Source organism: Trichomycterus rosablanca, chromosome 10, assembly GCF_030014385.1.
Source record: "Trichomycterus rosablanca isolate fTriRos1 chromosome 10, fTriRos1.hap1, whole genome shotgun sequence".
Classification (NCBI taxonomy): domain Eukaryota; kingdom Metazoa; phylum Chordata; class Actinopteri; order Siluriformes; family Trichomycteridae; genus Trichomycterus; species Trichomycterus rosablanca.
The window spans coordinates 30,007,227-30,029,881 of record NC_085997.1 but is presented as its reverse complement, the minus strand read 5'-3'; the positions used below and the strand labels follow the sequence as shown (position 1 = coordinate 30,029,881).

Sequence of the window (22,655 nt, the reverse complement as noted above, 5' to 3'; positions counted from 1 at the left end):
AAATAATACCTGCTCTGTGGTGGTCCTGACCATTGAACATCATGAAAGGGGGCTAACAAAGCATGCAGAGAAACAGATGGACTACAGTCAGTAATTGTAGAACTACAAAGTGCTTCTTTATGGTAAGTGAAGCTGATAAAATGGAGTGAGTGTAGAAACAAGGAGGTGGTTTTAATGTTATGGCTGATTGGTGTACATCTATTAATGTTTCTGATCCAGCTGCTGGATATACAGATTTAAAATTGGTGCTGACATACAAAAAAAAATTATTTTGTGTTTTTACTTTATGTTGTATTTAAAAATGCAAACGGTTTGATTGATTGCTAGCTGGCAAACAAATAGATCAGAGTTAGCATTAGCTTAGGCTATTTTTTATATTATAATTTACTGTATATTTACCACAAAAGTGAAAAAACATTCACTGACCAAAGTTTATGGTAAGTTATAGGGTCTTAAAGATAACGTGTTTGTCCTCACCTTTCCAGCTGTTGTCAAGTCAAGTGAAGTCAAATTTATTTATATAGTGCTTTTTACAATGGACATTGTCCCAAAGCAACTTTACAGAATCCAGGACCTACAGAAAAAAAACCCTATTGAGTAAACCGAGGGCGACAGTGGCAAAGAAAAGCTCCCTTAAAATTACAGGAAGAAACCTTGAGAGGAACCAGACTCAGCAGGGACCCCCATCCTCTTTGGGTTGTCTGGAGGAGACTTTAAATAAATAGGACTTACACAAATCATACAAACACAAAATTAAATTGAACTGAAAGTTGTAACTAGCAAAAAATAATTGGAGTTCTTCATTGTTCAGTCCAGTCTGTGATAAAGTTGGTTGTAAGTTCTGGACATTTTGATGCAAACATGCCAGGTTTCCATCCCATCTAGTAGGAGCAGCATTGTTGGCACTGCAGTCTCGACTTGCAGTCTTTAACCTCGAGAGGGTAAACAGATTTCCGTCAGAACCACCTCGGGGTAAAACAACAGAAGGTGTAGTTACAATGTGAAATTGTTAAGAGTAAAATGTCAGTTTTACAGAGAGTAGCTTTAGACTCGGCACAACTAATTATTACAGCATGACTAAGTTTGCTTGTTTAGTTTGACGAGACTAATAAATCAGAGTTAACATAAGCTTAGGCTATCTTTTTATTCACACTTGTTTACAAGCATGCTTAAGTATAAAAGTTTAGTCATATTCCTTTTACTTACTACTTTTCTATAATATATTTTAATATTTACCACAGAAGTGCAACAAAAACATTCACTGACCAAAGTTAATGGTAAATTATAGGGTCTCGAAGGAAACGTGTTCGCCCTCACCTTTCCAGCTGTTGTTTGATAGAGTACAACTCTAGAGTAAAACTGTCCTCAATTTATTTTGATTTATTTTATTTCATTTTATGTAATTTAGTTTTAGTGTGTTGTTGCTTACAGTACATTTATTAATACTGATGATTACTGTGATTTCAATTTCAGACAAACTGCAGAAAGGCTCTTTTTATATTAATGGCTATAGTGCAGAGTTGGCATCCAACTTGCGCAAAGACTCCAAGAAAAACTCCTGTTTTGAGCTGAGTGCTCCTGGAAGGCGTTCGTACCAGGTTCACACACCCTTACCCATGCTTTTTAATTTATTGCTGTAGTTATTTAAAGTCATGTCTGCTTGCATCAGTGCAGTGAAAAGTGTTTGCAGAAATTGCAGTGAGAATAGCTTCCAACTTAAAATGCCTTTTTTCCAGTTCACGGCCAGCAGTCCTCGGGAGGCTAGGGAATGGGTGGACCAAATAAATTTTGTATTAAAAGGTAGGTTCTTTGTTTTTTGTTTTTTTTGTTTTGTTTTGTTTTACATACAAGGATATACTGTAGGTTTAGCTGGGCACAATGGCAGGTATACTTCCGATCTATATAATTCTACAAAGTCAGTAGCTAAAAAAGGATATTTGGTGCTCACTGCTGATTCTTATATATAAAATTTTTTTTGTCTTAGCCAATCAGGCCCTCTGTAGACCTCCTCATAAAGTATGTCACAGGGCTACTGACTCCCACGTGTCTCAGACTGCCTCCTTTTCCGCGTAGTGCAGTGCTCCTTACGGGAAATTGATTGTGCTGCACTATGGTCATTCTTCATGGGCATTGATCTGGCCTTGCTTGGCATCTAGGCAGTGAGGATGCGATAGCCTGTGTTACAGAGTCCAGTCACCTGCAATCAGGCCCCATCTTCATCTAAAACAGATCTGGATCACAGCCACTGCTCTAAAATGGGCTCTCTGTAAGGCTGTGACTTGCGGGAAGTAATGAATGCGCCCTGAGATTGTTTACACTCCTTCCACTTCTCCAATCTGTGGTTGTATACAATATAAGTACTAGAATAAATTCTAGAAATCATTTAAACATAAACATCTATTTTTCCATCAGTATTTTTTTAAATATTAAAATTATTTTCTTAATCATGCATCATGCTTTTAACATGGGCGGCACGGTGGCTCCTTTTGTAGCACTGTCACCTCACAGCAAGAAGGTCCTGGGTTCGATTCCCAGGTGGAGCAGTCCAGGTCCTTTCTTTGTGGATTTTGCATGTTTTCCCCATGTCTGCATGGGTTTCCTCTGGGAGCTCCGGTTTCCTTCCACAGTTCAAAGATGTGCAAGTGAGGTGAACTGGAGATACAAAATTGTCCATTACTGTGTTTGACATAAAACTTGAACTAATGAATCTTGTGTAAGCAGTAAATACCTGTCCTGTCATTAATGTAACCAAAGTGTGTAAAACATGACGTTAAAATCCTACAATTTTAATATTTCTATACTAGCTGTTGTTACAAAATCCTACAAAATTTTCTATAAGATATAAATGTGCCTGGCTTCTTTTTCCAAATGCAGACCTTAGCTCAAGCTTCATCCCATTTGATGATGATGAGGAAGAAGAGGAAGAGGAGGAGGAAGTACAAGAAGAGACATATGATGATATTGAGGGGGCAGCCACTCCACTACCAAGGCCCAGTAAGGTCTCTGCAGCTACTCCAGCTCCAGCACTGCCACCCATTGGTCAGGAAGAGAAGGGGGCTTCAAGAGACGAGGAGGAGGAGGAGGAGGACATTTATGAAGTGCTGCCAGGTAAAAAAAAAAAATTACACTCTACAGACCCTCAACCGCCAATTTCTTACAGACCTTGCAGGATCAGATAAGAAATCATTTGGAGATTTTTAAAGTAATTTTTTGAAAATCAATGGGACATCAACTACACAGAGAACAATAAGCAAATACTGCACCTCAGTCAACTCTGTTTCTACACCCCAAACATTTCTCTGCAAAAAATAAATAGAACACTTTTAAAACAGTGTACTCTTGTCAGACAATAGGGTTTAGCTTGTCATGTTAGGAAAATAAATGTGCATATAATTCCAAAAATACCATAAATACTATGAAGTATGCAAGTGGGAGCATCATGATATGGGAATGCTTGTCTTGGAACAATACGAGGGCATTACACAACATGAAAGGGAACATGAATAGAGTTATCTACTGGGACTTTTTTTTTTGTACTCTTGTTTCCGCACTTTCTCCCTTTTTCTTCCACTTTAGCATAGTCAATCAGTCTTCCGCTGTTGGGGACCCCAATGGCATTTGAGAAGGGTGTATTTGCCTGACACACACTCTCCTTCGTGTGCCGTTCACCAACCCACTTCTTATTCTTATACTTTGGTGGATTCGTGAGTCAGGCCAGTCTCGTCGCATGGAGAGTCAAGTGTTGATTTCTGCGTTCCTACACTTCTGTACACAGTGCAGAAGACCCCGCCCCCTTTTTTGTACGGCCTTTTCCCACTCAGCAGACTAGTGGGCAATTTTGTACACTACAGGCACTGCTAATTGTGCCTGCTAGGGGCCGCACAGATGACTGGTAGCACAGATAAGATCCGAACTCGGAGAGATCAGAATCCGAGCACTGGTACACTACTGAAATATCATGCTGTGCCACCTGGGTGCCCCATCTATCGGAACTTTTAGCGGGAGAATTTAATTTTATGGGCCAAGAAACTAAAGCAGTACTTTTATCAAGACAACAAGCCCAACTATAAAGCCACAATAATTAAAGAAAGGTTATTAACAGTTGTAAAAATGTTAACAGTTGTATTTAGTTTGTTAAACACACTTTAGTGTATAAATATATGCCACACAACATAATTTGTTCAGATTTATTAGTACTATGTTAAAGACCAAAATCACAAATCTTTCCCTTTTCCTTGAAGCACACATGCTGTTAATCTACTCATCGGAAGCATGTTTAAGTTTCTATGGTTTATTACTCAGGGCTCTTTGGCCATCCTTATTTTATGCTTTGCAGTAGTGATCATTCACCTATTTCCTGGAGATCTGCAAAATCCAATTCAAACCCGAATCCAAAACATCACTCCTAAATAAGCAGTCATATGGATTAACTTTTGTAGTCCATTGTTTTGTAGAAGAAGAAGAAGAAGAAGAAATTCTGCTAATAGGTTCCCTAGGTTTTAGGTGCTCTTGATGTTTCCTTAACAATGTAATGCTGTTAACACACTAGAAACACTGACAAGGTATGTCAAGTAAAAACAGGTAAATAGTTAAGATTAGTGACATTCTCAGAGTCAAGGTAATGCAAAACAGATTTATCAAGATTTGGTGCCCCAAGATGAGAGCAGCTTCCCAAGAGTCCTTAACAAAAACCCAGAGAAGAAACCCATCCGTTCTTTATTCTGTCATTTTTACCTTTCTTGGCCATGTGTGTTCAAGAACTGAGCTGGCCACAGATGGTGGATCAGATGACCATCTCTCTCAATCTGACCCTTAATCCATCTCTCTGTTCATTTCCAAGTTTTTTTCAGAGTTAAACATATTTGCTTTAATAGGCCTAAAATGTTTTAAAATAATGCAGTTATAAATAAATAATGCAACATATTGTTATTTCCAAATGTAAATTTAATTCCAGTAATTACAATTATACTGTAGTTTCCAAAAAAAACCAAAAAAACAAAAACCCTACACTGCCTCCACTGGCATGCCTTTTTCCGATGTTGTATCCTGATGCCATTTCTTCACTCGGTTTTTGCTAAAGTAGCTCTTCTGTATGAAACCAGATGGGCTCCATGCACATCAGTGAGCCTTGGGTGGTGATGACCCTGTTGCCAGTTCATTGTTTGTCCTTCTCTGGACCAATTTTGTAAGGAACTAACCACTGCACACCCAGAACACTCAAGATGACCTGGCGTTTTAGAGATTCTAATGACTGAACTGTTTATCCATCACAATTATTTATTTATTAGAATTTTAACGTCATGTTTTACACACTTTGGTTACATTTGGCATGGTTGCTAAGTGGGCAGCACTGTCGCCTCACAGCAAGAAGGTTCTGTGTTCGATCCCCAGGTGGGGCAGTCTGGGTTTTTTCTGTGTGGAGTTTGCATGTTCTCCCCATGTCTGCGTGGGTTTACTCTGGGTGCTCTGGTTTCCTCCCACAGTCCAAAGACATGCAAGGGAGGTGAATTGAAGATACTAAATTGTCCATGACTGTGTTTGATATAACCTTGTGAACTGATGAACCTTGTGTAACGAATAACTACCATTTCTGTCATGAATGTAACCAAAGTGTAAAACATGACGTTAAAATCCTAATAAATAAACAACCAACACAACAAACACTAACCGATCACTTGCTGCCTGATATATCTCACCTTTTGACAGGTAACACTGTAAAAAGAAAATCAGTGTCATTTACTTTAACTGTCAGTTGTTTTGATGTTGTAACTGACGGTTCTTTGTGGCACAGATTCCACAAGGTGTTGAAAACATTGCTTTAAGTGTATGTTTACAAAGTAATTGCATCACTTAATTGCTGCAGATTTGTACTTTCTACTGCATCAGCTATTGTGCAGCATTGGTCTCCTACACTTATACTTCACACACTGCCATGTCTTTACCTCGTTAGCATCATGGCACTGCTGAAATGGTCCACCACCCAATCAACATCTGCTCTGAGGGTCTTCAGTGGTTCCCCCTTCAATTGATAAATGTGGTATAGGGAGTGTCAGAGTGTACAGAGCAACAGATGGGTTATAGATAGTAATTGTAATTGTATACCTTTAACATTTATCTGTATGGTTGGTGCAAAATAATCAATAAATGTACATACCAAATATGTTAACCTAAATAGATTTGGTGTTAAACTGTTAAACTCTTTCATAAGTGGGCTCCTAGTTAAAGAACCAAAGGTTTACAGTAGATTTTTATGTTATTTTTTTCTCAATAACTGGAAGTGAAGGGTCAGCTTGTGCTGTGGGAAGTATAGGGTTGCTATGTGGTGGTTTTATCGGCAGGCTGACAGGGTGAAGATGGATGTGGGAGACGGACAGTGAGGCTATCATTGTCACTTCACAGACCAAGAGGTGCCACGCCCTAAATCAATGCCTTAACTGCACTGACACGCTAACTGCCAAATCCAAAATGGCACCTCCCTGTATACATCAAATTAACTATGCTGATAATTTAACCTGTTATATGATACCAGTGGCCTTTAGCAGTTGATTTAAGTCTACTGTGGACTTTGTGATTTTGTAAATTTTTTTATTATTAACTGACTTTTTGACTAAATGCTAAAAAAAACCTTGATCATTACATTTAAACAGTGTCAAGAGACTTATTTTATAAGTAAGGTTAAAGTCATCATTTCTTATTTATTTTTCCACTTTTTAGAGGATGAGTTCTCAGACAGCTCTGAGCAAAGCAACACGAGAAGCCAAAAAGCAGGTAAGAAGCAAAGTTTCAGTCATTCTGCTTTTTGTGTCTGACTGGATGTGGAGTCTCTTTAGTTTAAAAAAGGATATTTTTAATTTTTATTTACATTAAAAACATTGTCTGTGGGTGTTTCCTTGTCAGATCCATCAACAGATTATGCCAATTACTATCAAAGCCTGTGGGACTGTGAGGCAGACAAGCCAGATGAGCTCTCGTTTCAAAGAGGAGACCTCATCTACATTCTAAGCAAGGTCAGTGAATTGAAGCATACAAACCTGCACTCAGGCATGTACATTCTAACATTCTTTCTGCCTCACTTTTGCTTTCTTTCCATATATTTCCATATCAAACAATCAATTTAGCCAGGAAATGTGGTTTTCACACACCTACTGTTTTGTTTAACGAGAATATCTTATGTTATGCTAAAATTCTAGAAATTAAAATGTATATACACCGATCAGCCATAACATTAAAACCACCTCCTTGTTTCTACACACATAGTCCATTTTATCGACTTCACTTACCATATAGGAGCACTTCGTAGTTCTACAATTACTGACTGTAGTCCATCTGTTTCTCTGCATGCTTTGTTACCCCCTTTTCATGCTGTTCTTCAATGGTCAGGACTCTCTCAGGACCACTACAAAGTAGGTATTATTTGGGTGGTGGATGATTCTCAGCACTGTAGTGACACTGACATGGTGGTGGTGTGTTAGTGTGTGTTGTGCTGGTATGAGTGGATCAGACACAGCAGCACTGATGGAGTTTTTAAACACCTCACTGTCCCTGCTGGACTGAGAACAGTCCACCAACCAAAAACATCCAGCCAACAGCACCCCGTGGGCAGCTTCCTGTGACCACTGATGAAGGTCTAGAAGAAGACCAACTCAAACAGCAGCAATAGATGAGCGATCGTCTCTGACTTTAAATCTACAGGGTGGACCAACTAGGTAGGAGTGTCTAATAGAGTGGACAGTGAGTGGACACAGTATTTAAAAACTCCAGCAGCGCTGCTGTGTCTTACCCACTCATACCAGCACAACACACACTAACACACCACCCCCAAATAATACCTGCTCTGTGGTGGCCCTGGGAGAGTCCTGACCATTGAAGAACAGCATGAAAGGGGGCTAACAAAGCATGCAGAGAAACAGGAACTACAGTCAGTAATGGTAGAACTATAAAGTGCTCCTATATGGTAAGTGGAGCTGATAAAATGAACAATGTGTGTACAAACAAGGAGGTGGTTGTAATGTTATGGCTGATCAGTGTATCTATATCTATATACTGTATATATATATATATATATATATATATATATATACACACACACACACACACACACATTATACATAATTTATACATTTATACATAATTTATTAAGCACATATAGATGTTTAATATACATTTCATTACTCACAGTAAATGAAATGTAAATGAAATGTACCTCATAAGCATTTCATTGAAACATTGAAACATGCAATGCAGGTTATTAGATTAGATTACAATGAAAAACCCAGAATAAACTGTTTTATAATGCAATAAACAGGATATTAATTTGTATAAAGGCCAGTGCTCATGGGCGCAGCTGTAAATTACACTAACCCACTACGGCTTTAATCCAGGAGGTATATACAGACATGATTGGCTATCGGAAGGGAGGGAGGGTGGTTGGTTAAGGCCCCGTGATGGCTTAGCATCTTGTACAGGGTGTGTGCCCAGTAATTCTAGGAAAGCTGGACCCACCGCGACCCTGAAAATGAAATGAAATAAAGACCAATATGTAACATTAAATAGTTTTCTTGTAAACATTTTTTAAATTACTTTTTTTAATTAATTGATAATAAGCAAAATTAATTTCATTATTTCATTGATTTCATTACTGTTTAAATAGGATTTTACAAAAAGGAAATGAACCTACAAAAAGGAATGAACAAAGTTTAATATAAACAAAATGAGGAAAATTCCCACAACAATTTCCTGAAAATACAAAATAATTTACCAACAGGGTAAAAAAAAAACTAGAATAATACTTTACAAGATTAGACTCAAGAAGCAGAAAGTAGATCTCTCTAGACTGTACATTCAGCTTATTTCACCTCTTGGCCCATATTGACGTAATGAGGAGATAACACTTTTTTTTGCCACTGGAGTACAATGCTTGATGGCTGGGTCTTCTATAATGGGCTGTTAATTCATTACTTGGGTTGTATCACACAGAATCGAGTGTCCAGCCATGCACAACGCTTTATTTAGTTCCTCCTGCAGCAAGTGCATTCAGCATCTCGTCCCTTCTTTAAATCTATAGCTCACATGTTTTACAAGCAGAATGTCTCAGCAGCATGCACATAGACTAGCTGTCAGTCAACTGAAAATCAATGGGATTTAATTTTGTCTTTGACTCTCATGTAGTGCCTAGAAAGAGCTGAAAGAACTAGAGTTTTTTGTGTTATGTGAACCAGAAGTAAAACATTTTGCAATAAGAACATTTTATTCTTTTTAATCACTTTTAGTGAATCATTTTTAACAAAACATGACTGTGAAATATCCAGCCTCCTTCAATCATTCCATTTTTGGATTTTATATACCTACATTTACTTACAAGTAAATGCTTCATTTAATAAAAGCTAAATAAACCACATGGCCACATAAGCACAATGTGTCTTAAAACGTCACAAATATTTCTAAAAATAAAAACTGTATTTTTAATAGAACATGGGTAAATGGTAAGCCAGGTTCCTCCCTTTATTCAACTGATTTAATAGCCAGCCCATACAAAAATAATTTATTTTCTGTTTAGTTTAGACTGTAACTATAACACAAGATGGTTAAATTATGCCTGCATTTGTTGAGTCTGTAAGTACATTTATTCAAGTAGACAGATTTATTACAGCCTACTTTTAACAACAGTCACTTCTTCATGTTTACAGCAATTTTTATTGACAGTAAAAGGGTAAAAGATCCAAACGACTGAGCTATAATACCCTAATCATGCGAGTGCTCCTCTGGATTGTTTTAAACCATGCAGGGTTACTGGTGTTTTTGTTTTACGAGTGTTTCCTTGCACCATTGACCTCAACAGATGAAATATGGACCACTGGCTAGAACTGAGGCCTACCCCTAACAGTCACACTCATAAAACAAAGCATATAAAATAAGAGCACGTAAATTTTGTTGGCCAGAGGTGTAGAGAGGGAGGCTGGGTGTATTTGTGTCAACGGTGAGTGTAATTACAAGGTAGTAAAGACAGTGGAAAGTGCTAAATCAATTGCGCTAACCAAAAGGGGTTTAAAGCAGCGCTATGACTGAATGCCAAGAAGCAGAAAATCAAAGAGGCAGGCAGGACCACAGTTGAGTTTGGCTTGCAGTTTAACAGAGCAAGTGGATTATACATGCCTTCTAATCAGCTATTATTGATCCACCACATACAGTAGCGTACATAAATGCATTTCCACAGTAAATGTCATACATGCTGTATGTCAGCATAGGAGATCTCCTTTACATTTAAAGTCCAAAAGGGAACCACAAGTAATTATGAGTTTTTGTTAGATTAGAAATTATCAGTCCTTATTCAGAAAAAAATACAGTAAAAAATAAATTATTTAGTTACATTTAGAATAGACACATAGCCTGCAAATATAAATGCAATAAAATTACATATATATATATATATGAAACAAAGTTATTTTCTGACTCTTTTAAAGTCCCAAAAATGTAATGTTACAATACTTGATACATGAATACTTGATCCAAGTTCATGGGTTTTGTATTTTTGTTAAGGTTTTTCTGTCCTAAACTAATTACTTAGTCAGTATCTTAAAGAAAAATATTCTGTTAAACTAACAGAAATCATCTTTAAAGCTAGCTAGCTGCCTTACATGAAGTACTCATAGGTTTTTATTTTGATGTAAATGGTGGAGATTGGTACATGTGTCAGTCTGCCTATTGTCAGTAAGACATGCTATGTTATATTCTGTGGCAGTTTAGGTTACGTGATTAGACGTGTATGTACGAGTATATTATATTATATATTTGTAACATTTGTGATGTAGCACATTTAAAACAAACTAAAGTTAAATATTAGATATGTATATGAGTATTTTTTAAATATGTCCCTAAACCTTTGGAAAGAGAAAAGCATTGGAACAATATATATTGGATAAAATTAAACACTAAGGAATGAATTGCAGCTCTTTAAAAAATGTTGCCATAATTGTGTATGTGTATGTAAAATTGTTAAATTATTAAATAGAACATCCTCTTAATATGTTTTAGATGTCTTAGATAAGCTGCCACATGTGCTGATATGCTGATTTTATACTTATTTTTTTAATTATTAAAACTATTAACATAAATTTTATGGCTGAAAACCCAGAGATTATACATTTAAACACACACACACACACATTAATTGGTATTAATTTAGTCAATCCAAAAATTAAACTTAGCCCAAAATACAGCTTAGCTTATGCACACCCATATACCAAGTAGATTGCAGATAAATTTTTAATGATACATAAAATTGCAATTAAACTGAACATTAATAAAATTGAATTTTTCAAAACTCTAAACACCAACTAAAAAGAGTTAACCGCTTTGTCAAAACTCCACAAATGAAACTGAACACTCAAAACTGATTCCTTCCACCAAAACAATACAGCTATTATACTATCATATCTTACAGAGCATCAAATAAACACTAACGTGATGAATTCCAAACACCATCATTAAAAGTGTTCATGTATGCTTTGGCTTCATGAGTCCATGTTACATATTCAAATGCATAAAAGTTTTTGTCCCAAAACAGAGCCACATGTATATGCAACACAAAAAGTATGTCGCAAAATTAAGCAAATTCCAAAGAAAATCAGTGCACAGATACAAAAGGGTAACAAAAGAGACATTTATTTGTTACTGCAATACAACGTATTCAGCTGAAATGGAAAAAAATGCAAAATGTGATCTTTCCTCTATGTACTTGCTGCATCTTCCTGCCTAACACCTGTATGAGTGAGACTAACTGGTAATCAGGTTGTTGCATTAAGGCCGGCGTTTCTAGGTGACCACAGTGTGCTAAGTGATGTAGTTGGTGTTCAGAAATGTGCAAAACTATGATTTTAACTGAGAGTGAGAGTAAACTCTTAGCAGAGATTAGCAGTTTGGAGTCAGGTTGTTGATACATGAGCGTAAAGTTCTCTGGGTTGTGTGAACAGTTTCATTTTTATGTGTATAAAATGCCGAATTATTTTTCTGATTGAGAGCTCAGTTAAAAAAGCTGCAGTATTTAAAGGTGTTTTGTCATATTAAACATTATACGACAGGGGATTTCTGGTTTACTGAAACAACACATTAATTAAAGCATTGTGAGCATATTTATTTGTAAGATTTAGTATTTTTTTAAATTCTAAAGGTTTTAAAGAAAGGCTTATGGCTGTAAATAAACTCAGGTTAAATTAAAATCTCTGTTTTTACTTCTAATGATGTTCACCATTAGTACTAACACCATGTGGCTAACAGCCCCATGTTTATAACCATAAATAAACTTTTATATTATAATAACCATTAACTAATTAATAACCTATTTCTATTGTAAGAAATAAACCCTTCAATGAAATATTTTACATGGTTATTGTAATGTGTAATTGTGAATTATGATGTTGAGTTTTAACTGTGCCAGTCAACCCGTTTTACCAAAAAGCATGCAATATTTTCACAGGAAACTCATGCACCAAAAACACATGTGACTTGTGTTGTCATAATGTGATAATCAGAAGGATGTAAGTACTGTATGTGTGCATATGTGTGCATGTGTTTGAAATTGGGGCTCTGTATGTTTAGCCCTCCGGCGTCATAAAGAATACGAGCATGGGGATCCTGTGGTGGCAAAATAAACAAACACGCCGAGCTGTTCGCTCATCTGCAGCCGGGTTCCGTTTTCAATCTTGCTTTGATTAATTTGCCGAAGTTAATTTTGCGCTGCCTCCGCACTCTGCTCAGATCTGCTCGGCTGTAAGAGTCCCCTGAGCCGGGGCTTTACCGGCTCCCTCGCTACAGAACCACATGAAATAGTGGCCGAAAGAAGCATTCATCTGGCAGTGTTAGCACAGCCTTGCCGATCCTCAGTGCTGGAGAGAATGGCCACTGATGGCTAAAAAGCAGGATGGTGAGAGCTTTTGTTCTCCCCACACTAATCACATCACTCTCGCTGTTCTAATCCACACACAGTTTTATTTGTCCTTGTGTGGCTGCAGTTAATTATGCTTAATGGTAGCTTGATAGCTGATAAAAAAGATATTGCTAATTGCATCACATCCTGGTGCCAGACTTTTTTCTTATTGTCGGCCTAAATTTAAGTTTGTCTGAATTTTTAAACTTTTTATAATTTTTTTTTAATATGAGTAGTTTTTTAAATGTGAGGAATATACTGCTAGCATTATAAACATTTTCCAAATGTATTTTTAGTTAGGGTGCATTCAGGCTGGATTCTCTGGTGAAATTGTCTGTAGGTTTCTGAATTGCTATATAAGCAATTACAAAAAATTTATGTATACTGTTGCCAGGGCCAAACTATACGTAAAAACTACCACTCAGTCTAAGGTTTGAAAGTTGTAGCTTATATTGCTTTTTCAGGAAGCAAAATTTATTTAAGAAAATTCCCTGAACAAATGTTGTATATTGCATGGATAATATTGCATACTCTTTGCTAATAATGTATAAAACATACCAAAATATTGTATAGCCTCTATAATTAGTGTCTATACATTTTACCCTTTAAATAGCAGATAAACTGTATTTTTAGTAAATCCATGTATTATTTTTATGTAATTCACTGTATGTCATGTACTAAAATGTGGAGTATTAACACTGTTAACAAAGAATAAAATAAAGCTCCAGATTACACACACCAGCATACAAAGTATGTTCAAACATAATTTATTGATTTGCCATTTTAAACCAGAACTGTTATTTAAACTATTTTGCTTCTTGTTTAGAATTTCTTACTGGTGGCAATTCTTACCTGATCACCTGATTATAATTGAATGAGACATTTGAAAATTAAATTATCGTACAGCTAAAATTTATTAATTTATTCCTATAGTTTCACTGACCTCTATATCCTGGTTAGGGTTGCGGTCACACTGACTGACTTTTATTTGAGGGGAGTTTAGAAAAACCAAGGAAAAACCCACACTGACCCGAGGAGAACAACTGAGTGCGTGATGCATTCATTTTGTGGTATTTTGATACCAGGATAAATACAGTTTTGCTGAATTTTTTTAATTTAGATAATCCTTATATATATTTAATTTAAAAAATTCTCAGAAAGAGCTGAAACAAATTTCTGTTTAGAAAGTGGAAAGAAATTCCTTTTTCAAAACTGAGTGTGAATTCATTTATATTTGACATTAAAACTGATACAATTTGTATCTTGTATTAGTAAAATACTTTTTTAAAATATAAAATAATATTAAATTCATTATAAATACGTTTATTTTAATCTACTTTGTAAATGTAATTGTAAAAAAATGCCTTTTTCCTAAAAAAAAAAAAAAGTCTAATTAATTGAAAAATTGAGAGTAGAGCTCATAAAATCTTAGCAGACTTAATGCGGGAGTTTCTCATAACTTTTGAAATGTGAAGTTTAAAATATTTAAGAATATTTACGTTTTTAGTTAGTTTAACACTAAGAATGATACACCCTTAAGCAATTTTTAATATTTTTTAACATGGTATCCAAATCTTAGAATAAGTGGGGCCTCAGTGACATTACCTCCTGACTAGATCCTTTCTTCAACCATCCCATCTTCCTGCATTCCTGGATTCTAATTTATGTCCCCCAGACTCAAAGTACAAGACTCTGGAGGTCAGGCGCAACACATGCCTGAGTTCCCAGTGGAATCCCAGTTCGAAAAAAAAATCCTGCAATGAGAGTTGAAGAGATTTACGACTGCGAAGATGTAGGCCAAACTTCACCAGTACCTTTTTAACATGCAGGCCCACCAACAGCACTTTCTTTCAGTTCTTCTTGCCTTTTGGAGCATGCACTGCACTCTCACACCAACACCCCCACCCCTTCACCCAAAGGAGTCATAAAACTAGGCTTGGATGTTAGTCTAGACAGAAACCAAACGTCCGTGTTAGCTGCCCGAATCTCACCATGTCTGTTGGTCAGACCAGTGTACACCAGTGACACCTTCTGGTTACCCATTGTACATTTATTTTACAAGACCTGTAGGATTAATTTCCAGCTTCAATTTCACCCAGTGACTTGTAGCAGCTAATATGTGATTGAATAGATAAGGCTTACTGCATCTGTTCCAGTTTAAAATTTGTAGCAGATATTATTAATTATATTATTACTCATTACATTATTATATTTATGACATGATATAATATTCAGACTTGTGGTTAAGTATGAAGCAGACAGTTTGAGCACCTAAGCCTTAATGCAGAAGTCATTTCCAGTTATAGACTAACATCGGCATGATGCATGAGAGTGGTTACAGTGCTTACATTGACAATGTGTGTTACTATTTTCTACTCCCAAGTTGGTCACATCCTTACAAGTGGCAGAAAAATGAAAATTCCTTTTGCCCTAGTACACAGCAGGTTACTCGTCTACAAAATGCCCTTAGAAAAGGAAAAGGGTGCAATAAAAGGGAAGGAAAAGCTAAAAAAGAGAAAGGCAGACACATAGAATTATGGCTTTGTACGCATCCACACCCCTCACTTGGTCTTTCAAACTTTCACACACACAAATAAAACCTGCTTTCATTATTGCAATAGACACCAAGGCGCTATATAGACACTTTGGGCTTTCTATTTACCAGCAGAATCAGCTGGGGGTGAGTCTGGGGTTCTGGGGTCATGAAGAAGGCAACGGTCATCTCCCGGTCAACTACAGTAGGTCATTATTCAGCCTAAGCCAATAGTCCAGAACTGCATGGCGGCAGCCCCCTCCCGCTCTGGCTAATTATTATAAATGAGAGGCCACGTAAACAGCCATCATTACAGGCACTCAGCAGCATACACAATCCACTTTAAATGCCTATTAAGTTAAGGAGCCATCAGTAATCCCTAGTGTACTTTTACAACGGCAGCTAGTTTATTTGCTCGTCCACATTTTGGGTCGTCATCTCACACTCTTCTTAGCCGGAAAGCCACCAGTGTGATGGATTTTCAAGATTATAGAGGTTATATTAAGTGTGCATTTATCTTAAAACACGCTTTAAAGTGTCTACATGTGTAAAAATGGTATAGCCTAGTAATCCCAATTAAAACTGAAGTACATGCATTGATTTCTGATGGATTGATTAGGAAGTAATGATGTATTGAATGACTGAAAAGCAGGATGCTGCCATTAATATTTTGTTTGTTCCTGTTTGCTCTAAATGACAAATAACAGGCCAGCGTGTTCCTGCTCATTTGTAGCGACGGCTAGAGATGCTCAGCAGCACTGGGTGTGTGTACGGCTGATACACTCCAGTGCATGACAGCAAGAGAAAAAAGAGAGGGAGGGCTGGAAGGATGGGAGGGGGAGCAGCAAGGCCCGAGCGGTGGGTTCAGCGGCGGGGCAATGAGAGACTTCCTGCGCTCCATCACTCCCAAGGCGTACCTCAGTCAGCTGGTGGCCTGCGGCACAGGCCTCATGTCTCATTCTTATTAGCATCTCTCCTGGCTTCACAGAAAGTGTGTGTGTGTGCTGCTGCTGAGAGCAACTTGGAAACAAATCAGCAAGGAGCAAATAAGGGTGATGGCAAAAAGGTGAATGATTAAAACATGAGAAAAAAGGTTTAAAACTTAGGGGGCTAAAAAAAAAAGGAAATTTGGGAACAGGTACAGAGAGGTATCGATAAAAATGAAGTAATGACAAGAGATAGGGGGTACAAACATAAAGCTGCCAATGTCAGTATTTGGTTGCTTGACTGCTGAGGTGTGTTATAGACATGGGCGACTCCTCAACCCGTCATATGCCATATGACATTTCTCCAGTTAAGCCGCTGCTTTTGAAGGCATCATTAGCTGCCAGTCTGTTCCCCGGCTGCCTGAGAGTGATGGAGCCATTTGAATACCAGCGTTCGCCAGCCCCCTGAGTGAGAAATAAATGATATCAGCGGCACGATGCAGACTGCAGGTGTTGCTATGGCAACGCACACTCGTGCCAACCCCACCCGTCTCCAAAATAGCAGTCACACAGAGGTCAGCGGCAGTGCTACACCGTTCAGTTCACGTAAGCCACCCTGAGTGGCACATACTGGCATTTTACAGCCTCGATGAGGTCTGACCCGAAGTGGTGCGCACCTCCACCTAACAATCTCCTTGCTCTGATTGAAAAGACTGTGGAGGAAATATCCATAGTCTCTGATAGCCAGAATCTCATAGCAATATCACCGCTAGCGCTACTAAATTCACATTCAAATGAGTCTCCATAATCTGCTCAAATAAACTATTTCTCAGATGTATGTGCCTGTTTGTTTTGAAGAGTCTAAAATGAGCCAGAAAAGAAAGGTGTAGTGATTGAGAAGGGACACCTTTCAGGGGAATGCAGTCAGTCCTCGCCTTATCCTCTCATGTGCTTTTTAAATCTGTAGTTCCTCCATAATGGGTGGCTGGTGTAGCTTGAGCAACACTCATTAACATTCAATGTAATTTAGACCTGCATTAAGTCGATAATCAAAAATTTAAGACGAGGTGAAATTAACTTTGATTCATGTGTTGAAGCAGAACGGCCCTGCAGCGGTCCTCAGGGAGAGGCTGAGTTTTCGACTCCGTCTGTCCCTCTTTTTCACTCGCAGGCAATCTACTTTGGCTAGAGACTCTGGAACCAAATTCTCGGTTTCACACAACTCTCATATGTGATGACAATGTGGATGCTGGTAGCGCCATTTGATTATTCCCCTGCTTGGAATTCATTTCTCCTGACATCATTAGAGCAGCTCGTCTGCATGGGCTGAAGACTACATTAGGCTTACAGCGCTGTGTGCGAGGAGATGGTAATTAGTTCCCACTCTCTTCTGCAAGCGCTGGATGGATGACAGGCTCATCACATCTAAATGTACTGTGTGTGCTTGTGGAATACTAAAGCACTCTGTACACAGTCTCAGTCTGCTACAATCACTTCATCTCATTGATAATGCCACCCTGCCCTGTGTCCATTTATCAAAACCCGGAATTGGGACTCTGTCCACTAGTTGCTCAAAAGTGCCAAAGCCATTGCTTTGCTGGTGTCTGATTAATAACCAGAGAAAACAAATTACCCAGCTGGACTAATGAGAAGATTTAAGCCAATAACTAATTAGGTGATAGGACTGCTTTGTTCAGATGTTGACCACAAAAGATGTTTAGGCCACTAAACTGAAAAGCTTATAACCCTATCTTAAAACACCTGCTTACAAATGTATTTTTGCATTAATGCACTGAAAGTGATACATTCAGTTAGTTGTCAGAGAGGTCATGGATGTATTTCTTTATCAGTATTAAGATTTTGTTCAAATTGGGCTAGAAATAAATATTACCTTGTTTTGTCAGGGGTTTTAGAAGAATTAGCGGGTTATACTGGTTGGCCTCCAGGGTGAAGCCGGTCATGCTGGACTGACAGCTCAGTCAAGCTGATTATGCTGGTCCATCAACATAGACCACCTAACCATCGAAATAATAACCAGCACAGAACAGCTAGGGTGACCGTAATAATGTGATATTCCAGCTGACCAAGATGTTTTAAGGAGGTTCATATTTACTAATATTCTGCTAAATTATTACCAGCTAACATAAAGCTGATATACACTGATCAGGCATAACATTATGATCACCTCCTTGTTTGTACACACATTGTCCATTTTATCAGCTCCACTTACCTTATAGAAGCAATTTGAAGTTCTACAATTACTGACTGTAGTCCATCTGTTTCTCTACATACTTTTATAGCCTGCTTTCACTCTGTTCTTCAATGGTCAGGACCCCCACAGGACCACCAGAGAAGGTATTATTTAGGTGGTGGATCATTCTCAGCACTGCAGTGAAACTGACATGGTGGGGGTGTGTTAGTGTGTGTTGTGCTAGTATGAGTGGATCAGGCACAGCAGGGCTGCTGGAGTTTTTAAATACCGTGTCCACTCACTGTCCACTCTATTAGACACTCCTACCTAGTTGGTCCACCTTGTAGATGTAAAGTCAGAGATGACCGCTCACCTATTGCTGCTGTTTGAGTTGGTCATCTTCTAGACCTTCATCAGTGGTCACAGGACGCTGCCCACGGGGCGCTGTTGGCTGGATATAGTTTTGGTTGGTGGACTATTCTCAGTCCAGCAGGGACAGTGAGGTGTTTAAAAACTCCAGCAGCGCTGCTGTGTCTGATCCACTCCTGCCAGCACAACACACACTAACACACCACCACCATGTCAGTGTTACTGCAGTGCTGAGAATGATCCACCACCCAAATAATACCTACTCTGAACAGGGTGAAAGCAGGCTAAAAAAGTATGTAGAGAAATAAATGGACTACAATCAGTAATTGTAGAACTACAAAGTGCTTCTATATGGTAAGTGGAGCTGATAAAATGGACAGTGAGTGTAGAAAAAAGGTGGTCATAATGTTATTCCTGATCGGTGGCTGATATAAAGTCCATATACCGTTTTAACCACGTTAAGGTGTTTTTTCACACTTGTAAGGAAGCTGTTTTTGCAACTGACTGAACGATTGGAACACACAAATCACAACAAATTTAACAAATTCAAATTAGTTTGTGATTTGTGTGGGTTACAATCATTACTTCCAGAAAAGCTGGGACATTTGTAAAATGCAATAAAAACATGAATCTATGATTTGATCATCCTCTTGAACCTTTATTTAGCTGACAAAAGTACAAAGAAATGATTTAGGATAAACAATTTGATTGTGTTTTGTAAATCTAAACTAATTTAAAATTTGACCTCTGCGACACACTTGGGAAAAGTTGGGACATGGGCAAAAGCACTGTTAAGTGTGACCTTCAAGCCCTCAGATGGCATGAAACTGTCATGCTTCTGTGATAAATATAACAAAATGGACTCGGGAGCACCTTAGTAAATTGTTTTCATGACTTTTATTGACATGAAGGCATAAACTTAGATTGTAAAAAGTGATATGCTAACACTAATTTGAGGTCTGTTTCTGGAAAGTCCATGGTCATTTTAGCAAGACAATGCCAGACCTTATTCTGCATACAGCAGTGTGGGTTTATAGACATAGAGTGCATCTAGGACCCAACTGGGTGTTTTCGCAGGGCAGTGATTAAAATTAAGCATGCCAATCCCAAAGTAGCTTTCTAATTACTAGTCCAGCACTTTCATTACTGAGCTACCACTGCCCAGTATATGTTGACATATTATTGTGTGTATATACTGTATATATACAGTGTATCACAAAAGTGAGTACACCACTCACATTTCTGCAAATATTTTATTATATCTTTTAATGGGACAACACTATAGAAATAAAACTTGGATATAACTTAGAGTAGTCAGTGTACAACTTGTATAGCAGTGTAGATTAACTGTCTTCTGAAAATAACTCAACACACAGCCATTAATGTCTAAATGGCTGGCAACATAAGTGAGTACACCCCACAGTGAACATGTCCAAATTGTGCCCAAAGTGTCAATATTTTGTGTGACCACCATTATTATCCAGCACTGCCTTAACCCTCCTGGGCATGGAATTCACCAGAGCTGCACAGGTTGCTACTGGAATCCTCTTCCACTCCTCCATGATGACATCACGGAGCTGGTGGATGTTAGACACCTTGAACTCCTCCACCTTCCACTTGAGGATGTGCCACAGGTGCTCAATTGGGTTTAGTCCATCACCTTTACCTTCAGCTGCCTCAGCAAGGCAGTTGTCATCTTGGAGGTTGTGTTTGGGGTCGTTATCCTGTTGGAAAACTGCCAGTTTTCGAAGGGAGGGGATCATGCTCTGTTTCAGAATGTCACAGTACATGTTGGAATTCATGTTTCCCTCAATGAACTGCAGCTCCCCAGTGCCAGCAACACTTATGCAGCCCAAGACCATGATGCTACCACCACCATGCTTGACTGTAGGCAAGATACAGTTGTCTTGGTACTTCTCACCAGGGCGCCGCCACACATGCTGGACACCATCTGAGCCAAACAAGTTTATCTTGGTCTCGTCAGACCACAGGGCATTCCAGTAATCCATGTTCTTGGACTGCTTGTCTTCAGCAAACTGTTTGTGGGCTTTCTTGTGCGTCAGCTTCCTTCTGGGATGACGACCATGCAGACCGAGTTGATGCAGTGTGCGGCGTATGGTCTGAGCACTGACAGGCTGACCTCCCACGTCTTCAACCTCTGCAGCAATGCTGGCAGCACTCATGTGTCTATTTTTTAAAGCCAACCTCTGGATATGACGCCGAACACGTGGACTCAACTTCTTTGGTCGACCCTGGCGAAGCCTGTTCCGAGTGGAACCTGTCCTGGAAAACCGCTGTATGACCTTGGCCACCATGCTGTAGCTCAGTTTCAGGGTGTTAGCAATCTTCTTATAGCCCAGGCCATCTTTGTGGAGAGCAACAATTCTATTTCTCACATCCTCAGAGAGTTCTTTGCCATGAGGTGCCATGTTGAATATCCAGTGGCCAGTATGAGAGAATTGTACCCAAAACACCAAATTTAACAGCCCTGCTCCCCATTTACACCTGGGACCTTGACACATGACACCAGGGAAGGACAACGACACATTTGGGCACAATTTGGACATGTTCACTGTGGGGTGTACTCACTTATGTTGCCAGCTATTTAGACATTAATGGCTGTGTGTTGAGTTATTTTCAGAAGACAGTAAATCTACACTGCTATACAAGCTGTACACTGACTACTCTAAGTTATATCCAAGTTTCATGTCTATAGTGTTGTCCCATGAAAAGATATAATGAAATATTTGCAGAAATGTGAGGGGTGTACTCACTTTTGTGATACACTGTATATATATATATATATATATATATATATATATATATATATATATATATATATATATATATATAACTTTATAAAATCTCTAATTTAGCTTAAAGCTTAATTATAACTTTCTGCTTTATATAACTTTAGCTTTTTTTCACTTTGACCCATGTTGCACTATATATTGCAATTGTTATAATAATCATTATAAATATTACAGTAATTAACACAGTTAACAAATGACGTTCATAATTGACTGAAACATGAAGGACATATACTTTGTAAAACATGGTCCTTCATAGTTCTGAATCTTGTTGTTTCTCATCCTAGGAGTACAACATCCATGGCTGGTGGGTTGGAGAGCTGGATGGTGCTATTGGCATTGTTCCCAAAGAGTTTTTGCACCCTGCATACATTATTTAATCTGGTAAAGTATTTAAAGATACAGCTTTGATAGACAGTCTCTGGATAATAGTCAAGTCTCATCAAAGTCAACAGATAAACTCATTGCTGTTGATGCATGTCACCAACATTCATATATTTGATTTTGTACATCTAAAATTAGTTACAGACAACATTCTAGATAACAATAAAAAACATTTAAATTATCATAATGTGCGTGCGTGCGTGCGTGCGTGCGTGCGTGCGTGCGTGCGTGCGTGCGTGCGTGTGTGTGTGTGTGTGTGTGTGTGTGTGTGTGTGTGTGTGTGAGAGAGAGAGAGAGAAGGAGAGAGAGGGAGAGAGGGAGAGAGGGAGAGGGAGCCTACAGCCTCTCAACACTGACATCTGCTGGCCGAGATGAACAGAATTCACGCTGGTTTTGGATCAAACCGTCTGCAATTGTACTGACAACAGCTAAATTTCATTCCTAAAAACAAATGGTCGTCAATTATTTGTGTATAATTATAATGTAAAACTGTTCATTTAAAATAAATAAATAAAAATCA

At 38.2% G+C, this 22,655-nt stretch overlaps 1 protein-coding gene across 1 annotated transcript in view; it reads left to right on the top strand.

Annotated features, from left to right (window-relative positions):
* The window catches only part of skap1 (src kinase associated phosphoprotein 1), a 46,940-nt gene extending 24,285 nt beyond the window's left edge, over positions 1-22,655 (top strand). Inside the window, exons 7-12 of the mRNA XM_063003777.1 lie at positions 1,474-1,598; positions 1,737-1,800; positions 2,875-3,108; positions 6,715-6,768; positions 6,898-7,007; positions 22,039-22,655. Of these exons, the coding sequence (XP_062859847.1) occupies positions 1,474-1,598; positions 1,737-1,800; positions 2,875-3,108; positions 6,715-6,768; positions 6,898-7,007; positions 22,039-22,131 (680 nt within the window). The 3' untranslated portion in view covers positions 22,132-22,655. The remainder of the gene's footprint in view (positions 1-1,473; positions 1,599-1,736; positions 1,801-2,874; positions 3,109-6,714; positions 6,769-6,897; positions 7,008-22,038) is intronic.